Source organism: Poecilia reticulata, chromosome 13 (assembly GCF_904066995.2).
Source record: "Poecilia reticulata chromosome 13, P_reticulata-male-v2, whole genome shotgun sequence".
Taxonomy (NCBI): Eukaryota; Metazoa; Chordata; class Actinopteri; order Cyprinodontiformes; family Poeciliidae; genus Poecilia; species Poecilia reticulata.
In genome coordinates this window covers 32,445,935-32,469,305 of record NC_088842.1, presented here as the reverse complement: position 1 = coordinate 32,469,305, position 23,371 = coordinate 32,445,935, and the positions used below count along the sequence as shown (strand labels likewise).

Below are 23,371 nucleotides of genomic sequence, written 5' to 3'. Positions count from 1 at the left end.
CTGACCAACTGGGTCCAGATTCACTGCAAAAATTTTGTTTTTGTTTAGTTTTATTTAGTTACTTGAATAGTAAAGTGAAGATAAAAACAAACAGTTGGGTACAAACATTTTTTATAGACAGATATTAAAAAGTGTACAGTCAGAACATTAAATCTGCAGTAGTTTGAGTCTGTATGACAGACACTTTACATACAAACACTTTTCACCAGAATCTCTTTTTTTTTTTTTTTTACATAACTTCAAGTTTTTTTTACATTTTTCTTTGTAACAGATTCATATAAAAAAAAATCCATGTTGAAAAAAATGAATCCAGTTACATGATCTACATGTTGATGAAGTGTTTTTTAAGTGTTTGTGGGAAGAAGGCTGGTGCAGGAATAAGGTTTCCTCCTTTATGTTTGAAATCTGGCGTTGCCATGGTGATGCCATGATCCGCTGGATTATGGGTTTTATGTCTGATGAGCCATCTGAGAGATTTTCTGCAGCATTTCCTCCGACTGCAGCTGCTCCAGAGTCAGCAGAGACAGACCCAGCTGGTCCTCCTGCAAAGACGTTTCCAAACCATTCAGCTTCATAAAGCTCATTTAAAACTAACCAAAGGATTTATGATATACTTTAATGTATTTGAAACTGTTTTTTTTATATATATATATATTTGCTTATTATCCACTCCAGTGTCAAAAAAAAAAGAAACAACTGTTGTAGTCAACTACAGAGTTTAAAGGACAACTGGTGGGTAAGTTATTGTGCTGCTGCTACATCTCAAATAATCAGAACATGGTGATGAAAAAAATTCTTATTTTTTATCATTTATTTCAGAGAGTTAAACATTTTAAGCATTTATTTGTTGTAATATACCCCGCCTCTCGCCCGGAACGTTAGCTGGAGATGGGCACCAGCAACCCTCCCGACCCCACTGAGGGACAAGGGTGAAAGAAAATGGATGGATGGATTTGTTGTAATATTGATGATTTTTGGCTCACAGAAAATAAAAACCCAAAATTCACAGCCTTGAGGAATTTTAATTAAACTTTAACACCAATAAGTATATATAAATATATTTTAAAAGTAAAAAGAAATCACTTCTCAAACTCATTATGTCCTTAATTCCATTTAGAATATTTCTAAGATGAATCTTAAAATTTCAGATTTTTGTTTTTTAGCAAACTTTCAACTTTTCAAACTTATACATTTTGAGATTAATCTGAGAAATTTTCTATATAAAAAAAAGCAATTTTCTGTGTTTTAAAGAAAATTTTCAATTTTTCAAACTGAAAGTTCTTTGCTTTTTTCTAAGATTTTTTTTTTATTTCTGAGATTAATCTAAAAATTTCCAAATATTTTCTAGCAAATTCTCAACTTCAGAAACTCAAAAATGTTTTTATTATTTTTCTACAAAGTTTCTGAGTCAAATTTTCAAAGAGAAATGTCATTTCTGATAAATGTGTTTCGTTTCCACTTATAAAACTTGACAATCCTCTTAAGGCCACATTTATCCCTTTTCCTTACACACTTTTTCCTTCCATTTAACTTTCTGGATACAGCAATTTTTGGATAAAGCACTCTTAATCAGCCTCTTAACTGCATTTAGTTATATTTTAAAATTTACTGATATTTATTGATATTTTTGTAGAACAAACAGTGGAGAAATTGGTAAAAAAAAATAACATTTCAGATCACAATAAATGATAAACAACAAGCAATACAATCAATGTTAAGGTGTGACACCATAATTTAGTGAAAACGTTTTCACAATTTTGTAATTTTATGAAACATTCCTGTGGTTACCTGTCTGAACGGCTGAGCCATCTGACGCAGGAAGTGCTTGGACAGCTGGACGGCTTCGTCCACGGTGAGGTTCAGGCTGCCGTCGTTGATGTGCTCCTGAATCCAACGAGGAAGTTTCCCACGTTTGTCTGATCGAGCGTATCTCTGCGAACAAAAGGCTCAAATTACTCCCAAAATCTACTGATCCAAGTTATTATTAACGAGTTTATCTAAAGCGGCTGAATCAAGATGGCCGACAATTGTTCCATAACATGTGGGGCTCACCATTTCATAATGTGCTGACACAAAATGTTAACATTATTTTGTGTCTAATGTATTAAATACTGACTGAATAAAAAGAAATGATTAAACTTAGACATTTATAAAACATAACAAAAGGGGAACCTATTAAGTTTCTGAACAGAAAAATAAAAGAAGAAAAACATAAAATATGTGAAATACTTGATTCCATCTGAACAGAAAGATGTTCATACAAGGTACTTTCTGTTTTTGCTCTTCATGGAAAAATCTTAATGTTATTAACTCACAAAAAGCCAAACGAGGAGAAGCAGCATTCAGCTTCTATGCACCACAAATTTGGAACAAACTTCCAGAAAACTGCAAAACAGCTGAAACACTGGTGCCCTTAAATCTCAACTTAAAACCCACCTGTTTAGAGTTGCTTATGGCTAAATTAGGGTTAGAGTCCCTTGAGTAAAACGTGGATTAGAGTCCCAGTTAAACGACGTTTAACTAAAGTCCGACGTGGTTTAGAGTCCCAGTTGACGGCGTTTCAACTAAAAACCTAGAGGTTGGAGTCCTTGTCAAACGGCATTTTGACTAAAGTCCCAGAGGGTTAGAGTCCCAGATATGGACAGGGGTGCGGGTGTCGTCCCCCCTGGTTGAAAACGGGTGCGGGTTTTATTGTTTTTATCTTTTTTTCTTTCAAAATCTCTCTCTTTCCGGCTGTTTATTCAATGTCACATGCTGTTTTTTATTATGCAAAGCACTTTAAAATGCTTTCTGCTGAAATGTGCTTTAAAAAAAATCTCAAAATCAGCTGTTTGCTGGAGTTATCTCCTCTGCTTCTCTGTCCTCCCTCTGAATCAGATCGATAATCATTAAATCAGAAATTGGTGCTGATCCATCATGCAGCTCGGCTGAAATAACAGCATTATAATAACTTCGGCGCCCTCTGCTGGACAATGATAAAACTACAACACTAAAAGATTGAACGAACTCCATAAGTTCATCTATCGGAACCAATTTTAATCTTATAAACCATTAATCGTAAGTTGATTAATTCTTTGCATTCATACCATAAACTTTTCTTTGCATGTTTACAGTTTCGCTGCTCACCTTGTCAGCAAAGATCATGAGGCCGTAGTCCGTCTTGCCTCTGATGGCTCTGCCGACGCACTGAGCGGCGTGACGCATGGCGTCGAACGTCAGGAAGTCGTTCTCTCGGATCTGAAACTGATCCCGCAGATACTCCAGCCGAGCCTAACGGACAAAAACACCCGACAAGGTCAGCAGGAGGAAACTGTCGCTGCCTGTCAGTCTGGGAAGGAAGATTTCCTTTTATATTAATAATGATGAAATAAATCATTTATGCATGAAAAGAGATTGTTAGTTTTGTACTTGATGTTTGAGTCCTAAACAAATATGAGTGAGAAAAACTTATTAACATCATGCAAAACTATTCAGCTGCATTTTCCTGGTTATAATAATCTTGACCTTAATGTACAGTATGTTATTCTGAATATGGCTTGTTTGTTTTATTCTGCGAGACAATAAATTATGTTTATATTCTATTCTGAATCTATTCAGTTTATCTGTCAAAAATAAAATTTTGTTTATGTGAAGTTTAGTTTCAGTCAATAAAATTGAACGATTCTCACCTTCAGGATGCGGCTCTGAGTGTAAACATACGGGACTCCAAACATGATAACCGCTCGGCCAAAATGGTGAACTGAATAAACCAGGAAAACAAAAATAAAAGCACAATTATTTGTCCGTTGAATCCGTTTCATCGGACGGATCAGAATTATTTACCGAAGTCTATTCCTTCGGAAACCTTCCCTCGGGCCACAGAGAGCAGGATGGCTCCTCGGCCGTTCTCACACGCCTAACGAGAAACAAGATCAGAAAAGTAAATCTCAGCTGTTTTAAACACTAAAAATGATTTAATAAACTCCCAGAATTCCTCTGACCTCCTGGTACTTTTCCAGAGCCATGCTGGTTTCCGCTGCGTCCTGCGTTTCGATGAAGATCAGCTTGTTTTTCTGGATGTTCTCCAGGATCCCCTGCAAACAGAAACCCGGAGCCGTTTCCTTTAGCGGACCCGTCTGGCCGCCTGGAAGCAGCAACGCGTCGCCGACACCGACCTGTTCGTACCAAGACGCCACGATGTTCTCCATGTAGACGTAGCTGGTGAAAAACGCAACGATCCCGTCGGGAACGACCGCCGACATCTCCAGGAGCAGGTTGCCATAGTTACGGATCACGGCTGCAAAATGACCACGGATCAGATCAGCGAGATCAGGGGTGTTCAAAGTGTGTCGCGGGGGCCGTTGGCGGCCCTCGGAGTGGTTCTGTGTGGACTTTGTTCATAATTCAAGAATGAAACGCTTAAAATGAGGTGGAGTGAAATTTTTACTGATCAAAGAAAAAAGAAAAAGAAAATAATGCTAAACTGGGAACAAAAAGTTTGTTCGACACAAAAACAATATGAAACTGAAAAAAAGTTTTTTCAGGTTAGAAAAGAGAAGCAGATAATTTTCAAAACTAATCACACGCATAGAATATTTCCAGTTTCCTTAGTCCCTGAATTGAAGCAGAAAGAAAAATCTGAAACTCATTAAACAAACCTCGACTCTGATCTTCTTCTGAATTTTTTTTCAGTTTCAAATATTTTTTTTTTAACAATTCATATCCCTTAATTCAGCTTAAAAATATTTCTTTCTATTTCAAACCTTTTTTTTTCACATTTCCCCCCAATTTCAAATAATTTTTTAGTCCAGTTTTATTTTCAGTTTCAAATCTTTTTTTTCTTTTCAGAAAACGTCATGAAACCCAATATAGCTCCACATATGCAGACACTTTAGAATAAACTCAAGCAACACAGACACTATTCATCTTTCAATGAACACATTTTTTGCTTTCATTTTAATTTGATATCACCCATTTATTAAATTAGGTTAAATAAGAATGTTTTTTAAAAATACAACCAGAAAAAAAAGGAACGCATCATGTTCTCAAAGTCTAGAATACATTTAAAATGATTTACAGGAACTTTCTGTGTAGAAATCAGGCAAATACTTAATTTTATTAAGATATTGTCCATGTAGTTTGTTTTTGCATTTCTCAGAGCAAAAGAGAAATTATTTTTGTTCCCCACGACTGATTCTACTTCACACTGAGTCACTTCCAAAAATTTGATCAACTACATGTTAAAAATAAAATAAAATAAAATAAAATAAAATAAAATAAAATAAAATAAAATAAAATAAAATAAAATAAAATAAAATAAAATAAAATAAAATAAAACAAAACAGAACATATAGCTCACCGAAATCCTCTCTTGTCTCGAACTTTGAGCTCAGAGCTACTTGGTCGTTTCCACGGCCGACAATCTGTGCAAAAACAAAACATCATCAGGAGATGGAAGACAAAATGGCCACTGAGCGTGAATGCAGTGTTGCAGACCAGAGGACAGAGGCAAGTTCGTGCAAGCGTCATAGTGAAGGACGCCATAGTAACGGGTCGAAAGTCGAGGATGCGGGGATAGATGTCCAACGGAGAGAGAGTCTGACGAAGGAAGACATATAGTTTAATTACTCAGTCTTTAAATACATCTTTAATTTAAAAAACAATTCTGCATGTGTATACTTTAAAATGTTAAGTTGAAAAGGATTCATACAGTAAAATTCACTTTTTAAATATTTTCAAGATAAACTTTGAGATAAAAACAATACAAATGAACTAAAAAAGGACAGTTTCAATTCACTGATATGTGATATCATTTAATACAGATATTAATAATAATGTCCTGCGACAGTATTCTATAACAAGTAAAATATAAACACACTTTTATGTTTTGAAATGTCACACCTTCCAAGAACAAAGCATTAATTTAACAAAAATCCCCCAATTTCAATTGTTTGACATATAAAACATAAGATGATCAATAAGTCACTGAGTCATTAAAAATGATAAATATTCATTACATTGAAACAGTCCAAATAATTGATGTTCAAGTAAATGAGCTTCCTGCTCAAACTAAATGCTTAAATATAAAATAGAAACGTATAAAAAAAACAACAACCAAAAAACAGGGAAGGTTTATTCTGATTTCTGGTTTATTACGCAAAGATCATTTCTTGCACATTTTTGTATTTCTATTTTGTTCTCTACTGGTTTGAAAAACAAAAGCTAAAAAACCAAACACACCCAGCTGTTTTTTTGCCAATAAGTTAATGAATAAATTTTGTTTTTTGGTGTCTGGAAAGCATTCTATGGGGACTGCGCGCCGTTACCTAGCAACCCCAGCTAAGCCCAGCACTGTTACCAAGCAACTTTAACCCCGTTACCTAGCAACCCCAGCTAAGCCCAGCACTGTTACCAAGCAACGTTAACCCCGTTACCTAGCAACCCCAGCTAAGCCCTGCACTGTTACCAAGCAACGCTAACCCCGTTACCTAGCAACCCCAGCTAAGCCCAGCACTGTTACCAAGCAACGTTAACCCCGTTACCTAGCAACCCCAGCTAAGCCCAGCACTGTTACCAAGCAACGTTAACCCCGTTACCTAGCAACCCCAGCTAAGCCCAGCACTGTTACCAAGCAACGTTAACCCCAGCACTGTTACCGAGCAACGCTAACCCCGTTACCTAGCAACCCTTGGCCAGCCAAGCAGCTTTGGTAACTATTTGACTAAAAATATGAAAACTTTAGTCTGATTTAACTAAATGTGTCTGACTTTTTATTAGGTGAATGAAAATATCAGATTAAACAACATTTTCCAAATTTAGGCTTTTGATCAAGAATTAGATTGAACTTTATTACAAAACTTTGCAGTTTGAATATCAACCAGTTTCACTGATTTATACAGAAATCAAACACTTTCCAAACCTAAAAATTCCAGCACCCGTAGGAACCCGGAAAGGAATAAACAGCTTTGGGGAGGAAAAAGAGAGACGCACCCCTGAGGTGATGACGACCGACTGGAACCTCTGAAAAACAGGTTTGATGGCTATAGACGGGTCCATGCAGCTGGAAAACATGGAGAAAACCGGGTCAAAAAGCAGGGATGCAAACAATTAACTTACAATAATCAATAAGTGGTTTATTAAATTAAAATTAGCACCACCCAGTGATGTTTCCTGTTAATTCTTTCCCACCTGAAGTGCAGCACAGGGTTGGCGATGGTTGGAGTTCTGTCCTCAAAAGGTTCAATGATGATGGTAAAACCTTTACAAGGAGAAATTTGTTAAAACTAAAGATCTGAGCAGCACGTCTATTAAAACAAGTTTACTGAAGGAATAAGAGGTTTGGTCAGGAGCCTTTCGGGACCTTGGCTGTAGGTGCTGACAAGAGTCGCAAAGTTGGAGATGAGCGTAACGGCCGAAAAGTCTGCGATGTCTGCGATCTCCAGAGTTCGCAGCAACGACTGCAGCCTCTCCGCGCAGAACCTGCAGCCACACAGTGGAGAAAACTCTAAATATATGTCAGTCATCCTGTTATTCACAGTGTGACGCTTCCTCAGCTAAGCTAGTGGGTTAATATTACAACCAACAAGAGGTGAATGTTTTGCACTGAAGAGAAGTTTGACTTTGATAAATTTATAAGTTACTTCCAGAACCATATTCAAGTAAAAAGGTTTTACTGTTTATTACGATTTAATTTGTAAAACTGATGTTATCGACGAAACATAAAATTATTTGCATGTCTGGCTACTCAGAGGAATAAAATATTTTAAAGTGATTAAATATAAATATGAAATTCCACTTTTCCAAATCTCAATATTTTAGAAAAACTCTGACATTTTAGAGGTTTTCTACTAAATTCCTGAGCTTAATTTCAAAATTTATTATAAACTCGTACATTTCCTCTCTTTTTTTGAAAATTTCTGAATAATCTCAACATTTCTGAGAATTTGCCAGAAATGTACTTTCAACTTAAACATCTATAATGGCCCTAATACGTCATAATAACTGCTGATACTTATTGATCCTCTGGTGGAAAAATAGCACAAACAGAAGAAATAAAATTTCTGATGTTTTTTTCTAAAAAAAAAAGAAAAAAAATTACTTAAAATTTATCAAGATGAAAAATCCCCATTATCATACGATGTTGATCCTTTAACACATTGGTATCATTCCTGTAAGTAAAACTGTTAAGATATTTGTCTGTTTTTGTCATGGTGTTTATGATGCCATGGAGGATTGTGTGGAGTTTAAATGTAAATGTCATCAGTTGGTGTCAAAATATCAGCACTAATTTTTATATCAGTGCAACTGAAGCATTTCTATTAAACTGCAGATGAGTGACAAGAATCAATGTTTACATTTATTCTGATATTTCTGCAGATTGCTCTGAGTTAGTAAGTTTATTTTCCAGGGTTTATTATTAACCCTAAACTGTCCTGTGCAGAGAAACGAGGCCGACCTGAGAGGTTTCCTGTCGATGCAGACTTTGTCGAAGATGTCTTTCAGGAACTGCGGGGCGCTCTCCTGGACGACGTGCTGCACCCGCAGCCGGGCCTTCAGGTACTCCAGGAAACGCCGCAGGAAGCCGACAAAGTGTTCGGCCGTACGGATCGAACCGGGAACGGCCTCTAAGGAGAGGAAGAGAGGAAAACAAGCAGTTAGCTTTAAATCAAAGCAGAAAACTGGAAACAGAGAAATAATAGGAGTTCCTCAGAGTTTGTTGTAAAGATTTTCAGGAAGATAAAAACCAGAATTTGAAAATAAACTCGTCTAATGAACAGGACATCATGTTTTAATTAATATTTCAATGCATTGCAATGTTATCATTTCTACATGCAAACAATTTGAAATGTTTTTATTATTTATCCATGTATTTGTTTGTCAGTGGGTTTTCATGGTAAAGTTAGACGTTCAGCAGACCACGGCAGAAATGTCCACTGTAAGTTTATAATGACGTTTTAATTCATAAAACACATAAAAAACAGATGAAGATGAATGATTAAAGTCTGGAAAAATATAGTAAAAAACTTGTATGAGAGTAAAGTTGTACAGAATTACTTTATTCTTTTATTATTACAACTATTCTCATATTGTTGAGGCTTTATTTTTGTATTATAGTGACTATTCTCATTGACATTATTTTCACATTATTATGACTTCAACATTTTTCCGACTTTTTTCTAGTAACATTACGACTTTATTCTCATATTATTTGAACTCCAGTATCGGTAACAGAAACGTTCAGCTTGTGAGGCGTCCATCTTTCCCCAGGTGAGGAGGAAGCAGAAGGAGAATTTACATTTTTAGAGTTTTAAGTATAAAAAGTTTCTTAAAATGTGTTTGCATTAAAACAAGCACTGCTGTGAATGCTAAAAGAGCAGCGAGAGAAAAGATAAGGAGCGGTGGATTGACGGACCTTGCAGGACCTCGTCAGGTAGCACTGGGTTTGCCAGGTAGATGTCCGTTTCCCTGGCAACGTTGGCCTCCTTCAGCCCCTCCACCAGTCGTCTGTACTCCTCCCTCAGCTTGGCGGCATCAGTCTCCTTTATCCTGCAAAGGAAAAAAACTTTTTCAGTTTGGTAACTATTGGAGAAGCTACACCGGGAGAAGCTACTTAGCATCTCTAAGATAAAATAATACCTGAACTATGACCCAGAGTCCCAGAGGAGACATTTTTATTCAAAGATTTTTACATTGACTAGGGTGCAATGCTGTCGACCATATTGTTTACAACGAGCAGCATTCAGCTTCTATGTACCACAGATCTGGAACAAACTTCCATAAAATGTCCTTTAAATCTACACTATGCTGGTTGCTTTTGAACCATAATAAATGGAATATTGGTCAACATATTTGATGATTATTGATCGTTTTGATGATGACACTTGACAAACTGTAATGTTTGTCACTGGTTTCTCAGATCTGTAAAAAGGTATGACTTTTAATTCTTGTGTTTTTATGATGTAAATAACTTTTAACTGCCTTGTCGCTGAAATGTGCTACACAAAACTTGATTGACTGAACAATAACTTCAAAGCCAAATATTTTCAGGAGCAAAGAGTAAATACAAATCATATCCAATAAGTAAATCAATAAAGTCAAATTAAATTTAAGAAATAAACATATACAAAAACAAATAAAGTAATTTAAATATGTCTATATACAAAAAGATTAAATACACACACTAAAACAAAGATTTAAAAAAATAAATTCATGCTAATATAATAAATAGATAAATAATAAATAATAAATAGATCTGCCATATTTCTCTCTATCGGCAGGTCAGGGATTTTCTAAACATTGAAAACATGAAACTACCTACTTGTGTATCGTGTTTTGCAGCGTGTCTACGTTGTTCTGGCAGCGGTCCAGCGTTCGCCGAGTTATATTCACACTCATGGAGTCGATGCACACGTTGTCTGAGGAGCAAGAAGAAATTCAGACGACTTCATCGTAAACATTTTAATGGTTCAACGTCGTCGTCTCCCCACCGATGTTATGGGCCTCATCAAACACCACCACGGACTTCTTGGCCAGCTCCTTGGACACCAGGTCGGCTATCTTCGGGTCCAGCAGGTAGTGGTAGCTGTACACGACGATGTTGGCATGAATTATCTGAAAACACACCAAACCAGTACAGTTGAGGCCTCTCATGCCAACGGTCCAATCAGAAGCGTTTCTGGCACCAACTAGTGGTCAGAAGATGAACTACATCTGGTTCCTGGAAGCTGAGATGAAAACTGAGACGACAGAATCAAAAACTCCAAAATATCTACAATCTGAGGTAAGCTGGTGATGAAATAAAAATATTTACTAGCGCACTTCATGTCTTTTACAACTAATATTTCAGACGAGACGACATCTGACCACAATTCAAAAAGTTACATGTAATTTGGGGTTTGAAGCTTTTTTGCGACACCCAGCAACTAAGGAAAGGAATAAAATTCACATTAATTGGTAACATGCATCATTTGGGTACAACTGTAGAAACTATTATTAGAGGAATATCTTTTTTACACAACATAGAATAAAATAATTATTTTAGATTCTGAATTAAAAACCAAATATTTTAATGTATAAAGAAATGCCGTGTTTCTTATAGTGAAACAGGGAATTCAGGCATTAACGAGGAACTTTTGATCAGTTGGTCTCATGAAGCCAGAATGTGAACAGCATGATGAGGAGTACAGTTTAAATATCAATTCTGATTGGAGGAGGACATTTATTGGTTTATTCATGAATCAAACACTTGTTTAAATTTATTTGTCAGAAAACTACTGTACTGGAGCAATGAATGTTTAAAGCTTTATTACAGAAATAATAGCAGAAAAAAAATAATATATCAAGATTTTAAAAATCCTTAAGTGCCTGGAGTGGCTAATTTGCATCAAAGCTAAATTTGTGGGTTTAATGCTCAAATTGATAGCAAATACAAAACTTATCCTTTATAGGGTTAGGGTTTTATACTAAATAATCCATTGGGGGGTTAAGAAGTCATTGCAGCTGTAAGTTTTGAATTGTTAAAATCATAAAAATTCCAAATTTGCATCATGCATTTTGTACGAGTCAGAGTCTCCTGATAATAAAACGGAGAGTTTGGAGACAAAAGTCACAAAATAACTCAATTTAAATTTGACTTCTGTGCAAAATTTGTAGCAAAACTTAAAAAACATAAAACAAATGGAGAAACTAAAGACAGTTAATTGTTGTCATGTTTGAGCCATTTTGGAGCGTTTGTTGGCATACCGCGTAGCGAGCCAGATAGTACGGACACCAGCCTTTCCTCCTGCCAAAGTCCTTCAGGTCGTCCAGGTTGTAGATGCCGGCAGGAAGAGGAACCTGTCGTCCAACCGCATCAAATTCCTGCAGCAACGAGCAATTAGGTCAAAGAAACGGAGAGTGAGGAGGTTACAGCCCTGAGGAATCATGGGGGAAAAATTATCCACACTGTAAAACACAAAACCCTACTAAGTATTTTTGGTCTAGTTTCCTGTGCAAAAATCTCAGCACACTTGAAAAGTAACTTGTAAGAAACTTTTCAGCAAGAAACAAGAGCTTGTTTTGAGTCAATAATTCCTTAATATTGATGAAAAAGTTCTAGTTCTACTGGTATTTAAATCAAATCAAAATCAAATCAAACTTTATTTGTATAGCACATTTCAGCAGCAAAGCATTTCAAAGTGCTTTACATAATTAAAATAAAAACAGCAGGTGACATTAAACAAACAGTGAGAAAGAGATTTAAAAAAAAAACATTAGAAAAGAAATAAAAAGAAATTAAAAACATTAAAGACATACGACATCAAAACCCGCACTCTAACCCTAATTTAGCCATAAGCAACTCTAAACAGGTTTTAAGTTGAGATTTAAAGGCATCCAGTGTTTCAGCTGTTTTACAGTTTTCTGGAAGTTTGTTCCAAATCTGTGGTGCATAGAAACTGAATGCTGCTTCTCCTCGTCTGGTTCTGGTTCTGGGGATGCAGAGCAGAACCAGAACCAGAAGATCTGAGGGGTCCAGACGGTTGGTACAGTAATAACAGATCTTTAATGTATTGTGGTGCTAAACCGTTCAGTGATTTATAAACTAACATCAGTATTTTAAAGTCTATTCTCTGAGCTACAGGGAGCTTTACAGTGGAGGGACTTTAAAACTGGTGTTATGTCTCTATCTTCCTGGTTTTAGTCAGAACAGCAGCAGCAGCATCTGGATCAGCTGCAGCTGTTAGATTGATTTATTAGTCAGACCTGTGAAGACGCTGCTGCAGTAATCAATGCGGCTAAAGATAAACGCAGGACGAGTTTCTCTAGATCGCGCTGAGACATAAGTCCTCTAATCCTGGAGATGTTCTTCAAGTGATAGAAGGCCGACTTTGTGACTGTCTTAATGTGGCTCTGAAGGTTCAGGTTTATAACAAGTACAACATGGAAAACTGTCCTGTTATAAATGAAATAATCTGCCAGTTGAACTAGAACTTTTTTAAATCAATATTAAGGAATTATTGACCTAAAACAAACAGCAATATCTTGCTGAAACGTTAATCGTAAGTTAGTTTTGTCTTATTTTCAGTATATAAACATATTTGCCTTAGAAACCAGACAAAAGGGGCGCTTCCGGAGTAAGATGGAGTAGAGACGGATATTTCAGAGCTCCTGCAGGTTTACTAACATATTCGTTCTAAATTCCACAATTGCTACTAATTGCAACCTAAATTGGGTTATCAAAGGTTCTGGACCATAAAGAGCTCTGTTTCAGTGGACATTTCTTGATAAATGGCGGATAAACTTCGTAAATTCAAGTACGACGGTAATACGGCGAAGCTAACTGCTAACACCAGAGCCACGAGGCAGCGTGCACCTGAGGACGAAGACCCACAACCCAAGAGCTCTAGCATGAGTGAGGAGATGAGAGCCGATATCCTATCCTCTATTCGCGGGGAAATCTCTAAAATCATAAGGGAGGAAATGAGGAGTGTGCTGTCTGAAGAGTTCACTACTCTCAGAGCTGACATACAAGCTGTGAGGGCCGAGATAGCTAGCAATGCCGCTGCTATCCGCGCAGACATTACCTCAATTGAAACGGACATGGAAGATGTGAAAGGCGGATTGTCTACATGGTCTGATGAGGTAAACACGTTGCAATCCACCGTTATTGAACTTCAGAGCGAGCTGGTTAAGATGCGGGACAAATGTGAGGACATGGAGGGGAGGATGAGGCGCGGAAATATCCGTATAGTTGGCGTTGCGGAGCAGCCTAACTCCGCCGATCCTAAAGAGGTTTCTAAAATTATTAAAGAGGTGCTCCAGATGGACCGGGAGGTAAAAGTCGATCGTTCACACCGGACAGCTGCTTTGACGAAACCGGGAGGTGGAGAAAGACCTCGTGTGATCATCGCCAAGCTGCACTATGATGGAGACGCCGCTGATATCCTGAGGAGAGCCAGAGACAAAGCCCCGCTGATCTACCAGGGTAAAAGAATCGCCATCTTCCCGGATTACACCACCAGTGTGGCCAAGGCGCGCGCGGCCTTCTCCGAGGTACGGAAAGCTTTACGGGGACGGAGCGATGTCCGCTTCGGATTACTTTACCCAGCAAGACTCAAAATCACATACAAAGAGGACAGCAAGGAGTTTCGGGATCCTGTGAAGGCCATGGACTACATACGGAAGACCATCCCGGCTACAATATCTGGGTCTGAATAGTAAGGAAAATGTTAAATGCTAAATTGGCACGACTAGTTCCAGTAGTCTTCAATTTCGAAATAATGTGCCTTTAGTTGCTTAAGCCCTAAATGTGATTTTGTTAAGCAATGTTACCTCTCCAAACTGGCAGGTATATGTTAGTACGTGACTGTTACTTCTAACCTTGTTAAATCACTACGACATAATTTGCCTTGATTAGGTTGTATTATTATCATTAGCAGATTCTTTGTTACATTGTGGTTACTGTACATATACTTATGTTCTCCTGCGGGAGCCTGAGCTTCCATACTTTTATCTTCTCTTTCTGTCGATTTTTTGTTATATTTTTTATTATTATTATTTTTATTTAGTTTTTTTTTTTTTTTTTACACATCCAGTTCTCTTCTGGTTGTGTTTGTTGCTGCTTTTTATAGTGGCTAGGGACTTAAACCCACTTCCTTGCATTATATTAGCAATGCAAACTTTTATTTGTGTTTTTTGCGTTTTGATCCTTCTGTTCCCGGAGGATCTTATTGCAACTAAAAAAGCAGAGCATCTGAATCTTAGTTTTGTAAATAGTGTACAGCAAAGCCTTACTTCCTCTCTGTTCTTTTCTACTTATCGGTTCTTACATTGTCTTGTGATCAGCATGCATGTTACTCAAATGTTTGGGTCCATCCATCATTCGGCCGTCACTGCCTCCAATACAATGTTACCATATATATTTTAAATTAAAATAGTTATGAGTACTCTAACTGTAACAAGTTATAATGTCAGGGGCTTGCATAGTCCTATTAAAAGAAAGAAAATTTTACTGCAACTCAGACAATCAAAATGTCAGGTAGCACTACTACAAGAAACGCACTTATCTGATTTGGAACATTCAAAATTAAATAAGTCTTGGGCTGATAAAGTTTACTACTCGTCACATTGTTCTGGTAGGAAAAGGGGGGTGGCTGTACTGATCCATAGGCAGACCAATTTCACGGAAACGTTAGTATATAAGGACAAGGAGGGTAGGTTTATACTGGTAAACGGGATAATTGATGGAACAGCAGTTTCCTTTGTAAACGTATATGCTCCTAATGAAGATGTTCCAGGATTTATTAAGTCAGTCTTCAATATGATTGCTGAATACAGCTCTGGGCTACTGATTGTGGGAGGTGATTTTAATTGTGTGATGTCTAACATAGACAGGCAACCAACCTCTCAGTCTCGCATATCTAAGATGGGCAAAATACTTAAAACTCTATCGGTGGAGGCTGGATTGGTGGATGTATGGCGGTCCAAATTCCCAAAGGAGAGAGATTTTACATTCTATTCAAGCCGTCATGCCTCTTACTCACGAATAGATTATTTCTTTACTGCGAAGGCCGAATTACACAGGATTGAGGATATTAGGATATTGCCCATTACAATTTCTGATCATGCACCTGTTACTGTCAAGTGGAATATAGGTCTGACACCATCGTTTAAACAATGGAGACTTAATGCCTCTCTCCTTAATGACAAGGAATTTGTTGCATTTGTCAAATCAGACCTTAAAACTTATTTAGACATAAACAACACGCCGGAAACATCTCCTATAATGTTGTGGGACTGTGCAAAGGCCTATCTAAGAGGCAGCATCATCTCCTACACGACTGCAAAAAAAGACAAAAGGCAGCCAAACAGAAATATTTAGAAGATAGAATCCAGGAACTGGAACTTCAACATAAAAAGTCTAGGGCATCCAGAACTCTGAATGATTTGAATATAACACGCAGGGAACTCCAAGATTTATTGTTAGAAAAGATAGAAGGTAACGTTCGTTTTGCCAAACAACGGTACTATGAAAATGGAAATAGAGCGAGCAGACTTTTGGCCTTCCGACTTAAAAAACAACAGTCCTCAAATGTTATTCAGAAGCTGAAATCGGGCCATAAATCAATTTCAAAACCAAAAGATATTGCTGAAACATTTGCAGAATTTTACAAGGTCCTATACCAGGACTCTGACACTTGCTCTGATGAGAGTAAGATAGCAGACTATTTACAAAACATAAATATTTCTGAGTTATCTGAGACTGTAGCTAAACAATTAGATATGCCAATTCAAGAAGACGAAATCAAAAACGTGGTCTCATCCCTTAAAAATAATAAGTCTCCAGGCCCCGATGGTTTCATAAATGAATTTTATAGTTGTTTCATAGACGAAGTTAGCCCTCTTTATTGGATGCATACCGCTTTTCTTTAGAAAATAAGAAAATGGCGCCTTCTTGGTCTGATGCCACAATAGTTGTGTTACATAAAGAAGGTAAGGATCCCACTGACTGTGGGTCATATAGACCATTATCGATGCTTAACGGAGATGTTCGCATTCTAACTAGTATTCTGGCAAAACGTTTAAATGTCATAGTAACTCAAATCATACATCCAGATCAAACTGGGTTTATTGTCGGGAGGCATTATGGAAATAATCTGCGGCGCTTATTGAATATCTTGTCACACCGAAAAGAACATAAAGATATGACAGCTGTGATTTCTTTAGATGCCCAAAAGGCTTTTGATCGCGTGTCATGGAAATACCTTACTCAAGCCTTAAAGAGGTTTAAATTTGGGCCCAAGTTTATAGATTGGATCCATACAATATATTCATCCCCACAGGCTGCGGTTAGAGTTAATGGTTTTAGATCGGCAAGTTTCAAGCTGGAGCGCGGATGCAGGCAAGGCTGCCCTCTGTCACCTCTTTTGTTTGCAATTAGCATTGAACCGCTGGCCCAGCTTCTCAGGGACAGCGATGACATCCAAGGGATTTTGATTGGTTCCGAGGAACATAAAATATCTCTGTACGCTGATGATGTCCTCCTGTATCTATCTGATCCTGCTTCATCAATACCCCGTCTGAGAGAAATGATCTCTGTTTATGGTCATTTTTCTGGCTATAAAATAAATGTTGATAAGACTGAGGCAATGGATGTCAATGGTAAGATTCCACTAAGGGTTAAACAATTGAGTGGCTTTAGGTGGCCAAGATCAGGCATTAGATATCTAGGCATCAACATTCCCCTCTCTTTAAATGATTTGTATCATGCTAATTATAGCAAAACTCTGGATATAATTAAAAAAGACCTAGAGCGATGGTCAGCATTACCTTTATCTCTCCTTGGCCGCGTTGAAACCATTCGGATGAATGTATTACCCAGATTATTGTATTTGTTCCAAATGGTACCAATTGCTATACCTAAACCCACATTCGTTGAACTGGATAAAATTATATCAAAATTTATATGGCAAGGCAAGCGTCCTCGTATAAAATATAAAACACTTCAAAAAAGTAAGACAGATGGGGGTCTTAATCTTCCTGATTTAAAATATTATTATTGGGCAGCTCAGTTAAGACCTTTGATTTCATGGATTCAACAGGACTCCCAAACAAGATGGTTGAGTATAGAGCAAGCACAGTGCTCAGTACCATTGAGGGTATTGCCTTTTTTAGATATTCCAGTTAAGGATCTGCCACTGTGGACTAAAGTCACTCTTAACATTTGGATCAAGGTGCGTATCTCGTTCAAGCTTCCAAGAGGTTTATCAATATTAACAAGCATAGGACATATTAAATCCTTTACACCTAATTCCTTGGACAAAAATTTTGCTAAGTGGACTGAAAAGGGGCTCACATTTCTTCATCAATTGATCGACAGAAACAACCTCTTATCGTTTGAAGAATTAAGTAGGAAATTCCTTCTCCAGAAAAGTGATTTCTTTCGATATTTACAGTTGCGCTCTTTTTTGTTTGCACACAAAGACTGGGAAAGAGTACTAAATCCCACACCAATAGAAAATCTTATAGTCCATTTCCAGAAAGGGGGAGAGGACAAAAAATTGATAGCCAAATTATATAGGGTATTTTTGTCGATGAACATTAACAAACCCTCCTGGACAAAACAAAGATGGGAGGCAGAGATGGCCAAAATAATTTCGGACAAAACATGGGAGGATATCTGCTCTGAGGCTCACCGAGTTACTAACTCAAATACATGGAGGGAATTTAAATGGAAAATTATTAGCAGATATTTCAGGACCCCTGATGTAGTTGCTAAAATGGATCCTAAGGTCCCTAGCTTGTGTTGGAGAAATTGTGGTTCAAGGATCCCCAACCACACACACGTTTTTTGGTCCTGCCCCAAACTCAAAAACTTTTGGGATGAGGTGTATAGAGCTATAAACCGTATCTTTTCTGGGGTCATCCCAAGGGATGTTACTGTTGCCTTACTCGGTATTATTCCTGATGGTTTGCAAGGGCGGGCCAAAATGTATTTGTTAAATGTTCTTTTTACAGCAGCCCTGAAATGCATTACAATTAGGTGGATGCAATTGGAGCCGCCTTCTTACGACTTATGGGTTCAAAAAGTAAAGGAATTGCATACAATGGAAAAGATAACCTACTCACTCAGACTTCAAAAATCCAAGTATGACCTGCGCTGGGGACCTGCAAAGGCCCTGTTGATTTAGTTAAACCTAATGGATTTGTCTTTTGCCTTATGTCGTTTGGTTTTCTCTTCCAGAGTCCATTCTTATTTAAATGGTGTACAGTGATGAGTCTATAAACATGCTGTAGCTGTAAATTGTTATTCCAAGATGTTTATTGTATGGAAAACATCATATTGTCAACATTTGTATTATGTACCACTGAAGTATGATTGTACTTTGCTCTGCTGGAAAAAATTATTAAAAATCTAAGTTCAAAAAAAAAAGAAAAAAGAAAAAAAAAAAAAAAAAAAAAGAAACCAGACAAAAATACTTGGTGAAATTTGGTATTTTTGCAGTGTAGGATTTATTTGGTGGAAATTTACTCTTCCCCATTATATATTTTTATTTCATCTACAATGACTCTAATGTTTTCTTTCTGTTCATTAACTGCATCCAAACTGAGAACTCCAACCATTTTCCACCTATAAACGCATCAGAGGTGGACTTAGTGAAATTTGTTTAGCATCTGATGGATATCAGGGACATTAATGCTGGTGATAATCTTCCAATTCATTCATTTGGTTCAAAATTATTAAATGTACTAAAGAACCTGCAGCTCATTTTTATTTTCTGTGTTTAAGTCTTTAGACTAAAAGGAATTGATCAACAACCAATAAAACCTGATAAAAAAAACTGATGTTACAGTAAAAATTTAAGTTGCTTCATTACTTTTTTATAGCTTCATGTAAAAATGTGAGTTGAAATCATCGGCTGCTGTGAGTTCAGGCGTTTTCTTACCTCATAAAAGCGACAGACAGGCAGGTTGGGATTGCCGTGGCGCTGAGCGCGGATGTAGGACGCCGTCAGACTGTGGCACTTCCCGTCCACCTCCTTCCCAAACCGTAGAGAGCTGACCTGCACCAAGAAAAGAAACAATTTTATTATCATTATCAAAGCTCAAACGATTCATCAGATGAATCAGTTATTAGAAATAATTGTCAACTAATGTAGAAAGTGATTAGTCATTAACTAGAGCAGTGTTTTTCAACCACTGTGTAACGTGAGCGATCGTCAGGTGTGCCGTGGAAATTATCCAGTTTCACCTACAGTACCATATTTTCCGGACTATAAGCTGCTACTTTTTTTCTAAGCTTTGAACCATGCGGCTTGTGGCCCGGTGTGGCTTTTCTGTGGATTTTTCTTCAACCACCAGGGGGCTCTTTAGCAGGAAGTGAATCATTGGAAGTCAAAATTGGAAATAAAAGAAGCACTAATTTTCATTTAGAACAAGCACATGCTAGCAGCCATGCTAGCAGCAGGTGCGACAGAGAAATGTTTTCAGACTCACATGATGCAGCTTCTAAGTTGAGGAGTATCGATCTGGCAGTACAGGAGGGAAATAGAGCCGCTGCACGGCATGAACAAAACCGGATTTTGGAGACGGAGAACTGCGTCCTTAATATGTCCAACAGTTATTAGGACGCAGCCCTCTGCTGCGCTCTGCTGGGTCCTTATGGGAAACCGAGAGCGGCAGAGATACCAGCGGTCTGTAGCCCAGTGCGGCTGATATAAGTAAGTTTCCAGGGGGGGTTCAAAAAATTTGAAGGTACGGTTTATAGTATGGTGAACTCATAGTCCGGAAAATACGGTAATTGGTTTTAAAAGATTTTCTTTAAACGAATTATCTGCAAATAATGTCATCTTTGAGTGTCTTTGCTGTAGTAGTGACTAGCGGTGTAATCATGCAATTTTATTACCACTAGGTGGCAGTAGATACAGAGCATTTTACATTAAAACAAGAGAATTATGTTACTACATTCATGCATCACACGCGACAGTGGCTGTTCAGGTGTATTTCTGAAGTTGTGGCTGTTCAGGTGTATTTCTGAAGTTGTGGCTGTTCAGGTGTATTTCTGAAGTTGTGGCTGTTCAGGTGTATTTCTGAAGTGGACATGTTAAGTGCAATTTGAAATAAGAAATGTAAAATATGATAAAAATACATTTTTGTGTTTATTTGATTCCTATTCAAGACACTTTGATAAGAATGACTGTATATGTAATAAAGGCGGCTACAGAGGATCTTTGTTTACATTTTAGGTTGGTGGTGTGCCTCGTGATTTTTTCAATTAAAACAATGTACCTTGGCTCAAAAAAGGTTGAAAAACACTGAACTAGAGTATACAGACTCTTAAAATGGACCTTTTGCTGACAGAACAACACTCAGAGGCTTAATTAACCCGGAAACCCAGTAGAAAAATATAAACATTTTGCATTTAAGATTAAAAAACACAATGTCTGTAAACATGTTCATCAAGTGAGTTTTAACTTCATCTGATTCAAATTATGTAAAAATATATATAAATTTCCTTTTAAATACCTTTTTCATCCAATTATTATTATTGTTTAATCAAAATAATCACCAGATCAGCCACACAGTGTTCATGTTCAGTCCAGCAGAAAATTTTCCACATGTTGATTTAGAAGGATTTTTTAGCTGCAGATGTGTCTTTTTATTTATATGTTACTGCATTTTATCCAAGAAAATGTTAATTTTCATATTTAACATTTTTTATTGAATTGTTAGTTTATTTATATCTTTTATTTCTAGTAGCGTATAAAAAGTCTTAAGAGGGTAAATGAAGATCTGCAGAATGTGCCAATTAGTTCAATCCTCTTGAATAATCAATAGTTGCATCCCTAATCATTATTTTTATAAATATTATTTCTTAGAGGTGTTGGAACGACAGTCCAGCGGTTCGTACTTCAGGGTGGATGCAGAGGTTCTTCCTGGAGGACAGAGACAGAGCCAGGAAGTTGTTCACTTCTCCCGTTTCTTTGGCATAAAACTCCATCAGCTTCCTGAGTTCCTCCACAACCTCAACACACAGAAGCAGAAAGTTTTAAACCAACTTACTATAAATCCGGCACTTGTTTGTCTGTAGAAGCGTTTACTACAGAGGAAAACATGTTTATTGTAATTTAATCTGACCCTGACTTACTTTCTCGATTTCAGGAACTGTTCTGGAGCAGTAAATCAACTTGGTCACGTCCAGCGGAAACGCCTGAGAAACACAGCAGGCTGTGATGAAGCGATCAGAACCGAGTCGTCAGAAGCTCCAAACGTTGGAGATGAAACTCACCCTCTGGTAGGCGACGATGAGAGACAGCAGAGAGATGGTCTTCCCTGTTCCTGACGGCATCTCCAGGACTCCGTGACCCTGAACACACACAGGATCAGTTCACACTGCAAAAACACAAAATCTTACCAAGTAATTCTATTTTCCAGTTCAAATATCTTAGTGCACTTGAAATAAGGCAAAACTAACTAGCAAGTATCTTTTCAGCTAGAAATATCAGCTTGTTTTCAGTCAACAATTCCTCAATATGAATTAAAAAGTTCTAGCTCCTCTGGCTGATTATTACACTTTTACCAATGTATTTTTCTCCATGTTATAAGTGAAATAATTTACCAATGGAACTAGAATTTTTTCATCAATATTAAGGAATTATTGACTTTAAACAAGAACACTACCGTATTTCCACTGGAACAAGATTTAAAAAAAAATGCTTGGTGCAAAAATGCAAAATCTTGCCAAGTGTTTTTGTCTAGTTCTACTGCAAATATATTGAAATAAGACAAAATTAACACACAAGTAACTTTTCAAGGAGATATAGGAACTTGTTTTAAATACATAATTCAAATTTTCACATGATTTTAGTGAAATAATCTGCAAATCTATTTTGTTGACGCCATAAAAAAGCACCATTTTCTTTTTTGTCCTTTTTGTTTTTGCAAAGGATCGGCACAAGAACAAATACAGTAATGAATTATTAATAAGGTTTACAATACTACTTTTACATAAAAAGCTATAAAGTAATTTCCGATTTAATTAGATTTTCCACAAATACAAAAGTTTTAGAGGAGAATTCCAGTAAACAAACTGTACAAGAAAAACACCGAACAGGATGGATGTTTCTTTCTCTTTTTAATTAAAGTTGATGTCAATAGTTAACTATTAACAAATTATTTCCTATGGGGTTTTACAATAAGGATTGTTTCTTTGTCTGCGTGAGGTTGTCGGACACATTTACGTTAAAAGACCCAAGTTTTATTTATTTTTTTCATCGAAGAGATTGTGACTGGGGAAAAAAAACCTACTTTTGCATCCAAAGTCCTCTTAAGCTCCAGCATGTAAGAGTACTGCTCCGGATAGATGTAATCATAAGGAAAATAGACCAGCAGACCCTCGATGTTCAGCCTGAAAAGTCAAAGCCAGAGTTTTAAGTTAATTAAATTTAGCTAAAACTTCATACATCCAAGCTAAAACTAGCACACCGCCAACTCGTTTTCTCCTATTTTAATGATTATTCCACTAAAAAAAACACTCACTTCATGTTAGCGGATTGTTTAACAGAAATTCTTCTTAGTATCCTGGGTTTAAATGTTCATTTTAAACTAAAACTAACGAAAAAGAGATGATAAAGCGGAGATTAGCAACGACACAAACTGCTTCTTCTTCTTCTTCTTCTTCTTCTTCTTCTTCTTCTTCTATGATTATTTACGTTGCTCGAGCTCTACTGCCACCAGAGGGCGGACTGGAAACTGCATGATAAAACCAAAAACTTCATTATGTCGGGATATTTATGTCCATTGCTTTAAATAGACATCCAAAAAAATTACTCAAGAGTATTTTATTAGTGAGCAACTGATGATGTCATCAGATACAGGAAAAACTGCCATTTTATGTAAACCTCGTTTACTTTAC

The 23,371-nt window shown here is 37.0% G+C and overlaps 1 protein-coding gene across 1 annotated transcript; it reads right to left on the bottom strand.

Moving 5' to 3' along the window:
* Nucleotides 1–94: 94 nt before the first annotated feature.
* On the bottom strand, nt 95–23,160 carry ercc2 (excision repair cross-complementation group 2). The gene is made up of 23 exons (XM_008426643.3): nt 22,996–23,160; nt 22,765–22,864; nt 21,746–21,823; nt 21,605–21,667; nt 21,368–21,481; nt 19,404–19,520; nt 11,722–11,838; nt 10,467–10,590; nt 10,298–10,394; nt 9,392–9,525; nt 8,435–8,603; nt 7,340–7,458; nt 7,168–7,237; nt 6,970–7,039; nt 5,476–5,577; nt 5,339–5,402; nt 4,155–4,276; nt 3,981–4,073; nt 3,823–3,895; nt 3,669–3,739; nt 3,127–3,270; nt 1,789–1,932; nt 95–542 (listed from the first exon to the last, which is right to left on the bottom strand). The coding sequence occupies exons 1-23, from the start codon at nt 22,998–23,000 to the stop codon at nt 450–452; spliced, it is 2,283 nt and encodes a 760-aa protein (XP_008424865.1). The 5' UTR covers nt 23,001–23,160; the 3' UTR covers nt 95–449.
* Between the last annotated feature and the right edge of the window lie 211 nt (nt 23,161–23,371).

Bases quoted from the DNA above. Each gene is read 5' to 3' on its own strand.
- ercc2 (XM_008426643.3), bottom strand. The intron at 10,591-11,721 runs GTATGCCAACAA...GTGTGTTTTCAG, and splicing joins ACTATCTGGCTCGCTACGCG to ATAATTCATGCCAACATCGT. The intron at 8,604-9,391 runs GTCCGTCAATCC...TCCTCTCCTTAG, and splicing joins ACCTGACGAGGTCCTGCAAG to AGGCCGTTCCCGGTTCGATC.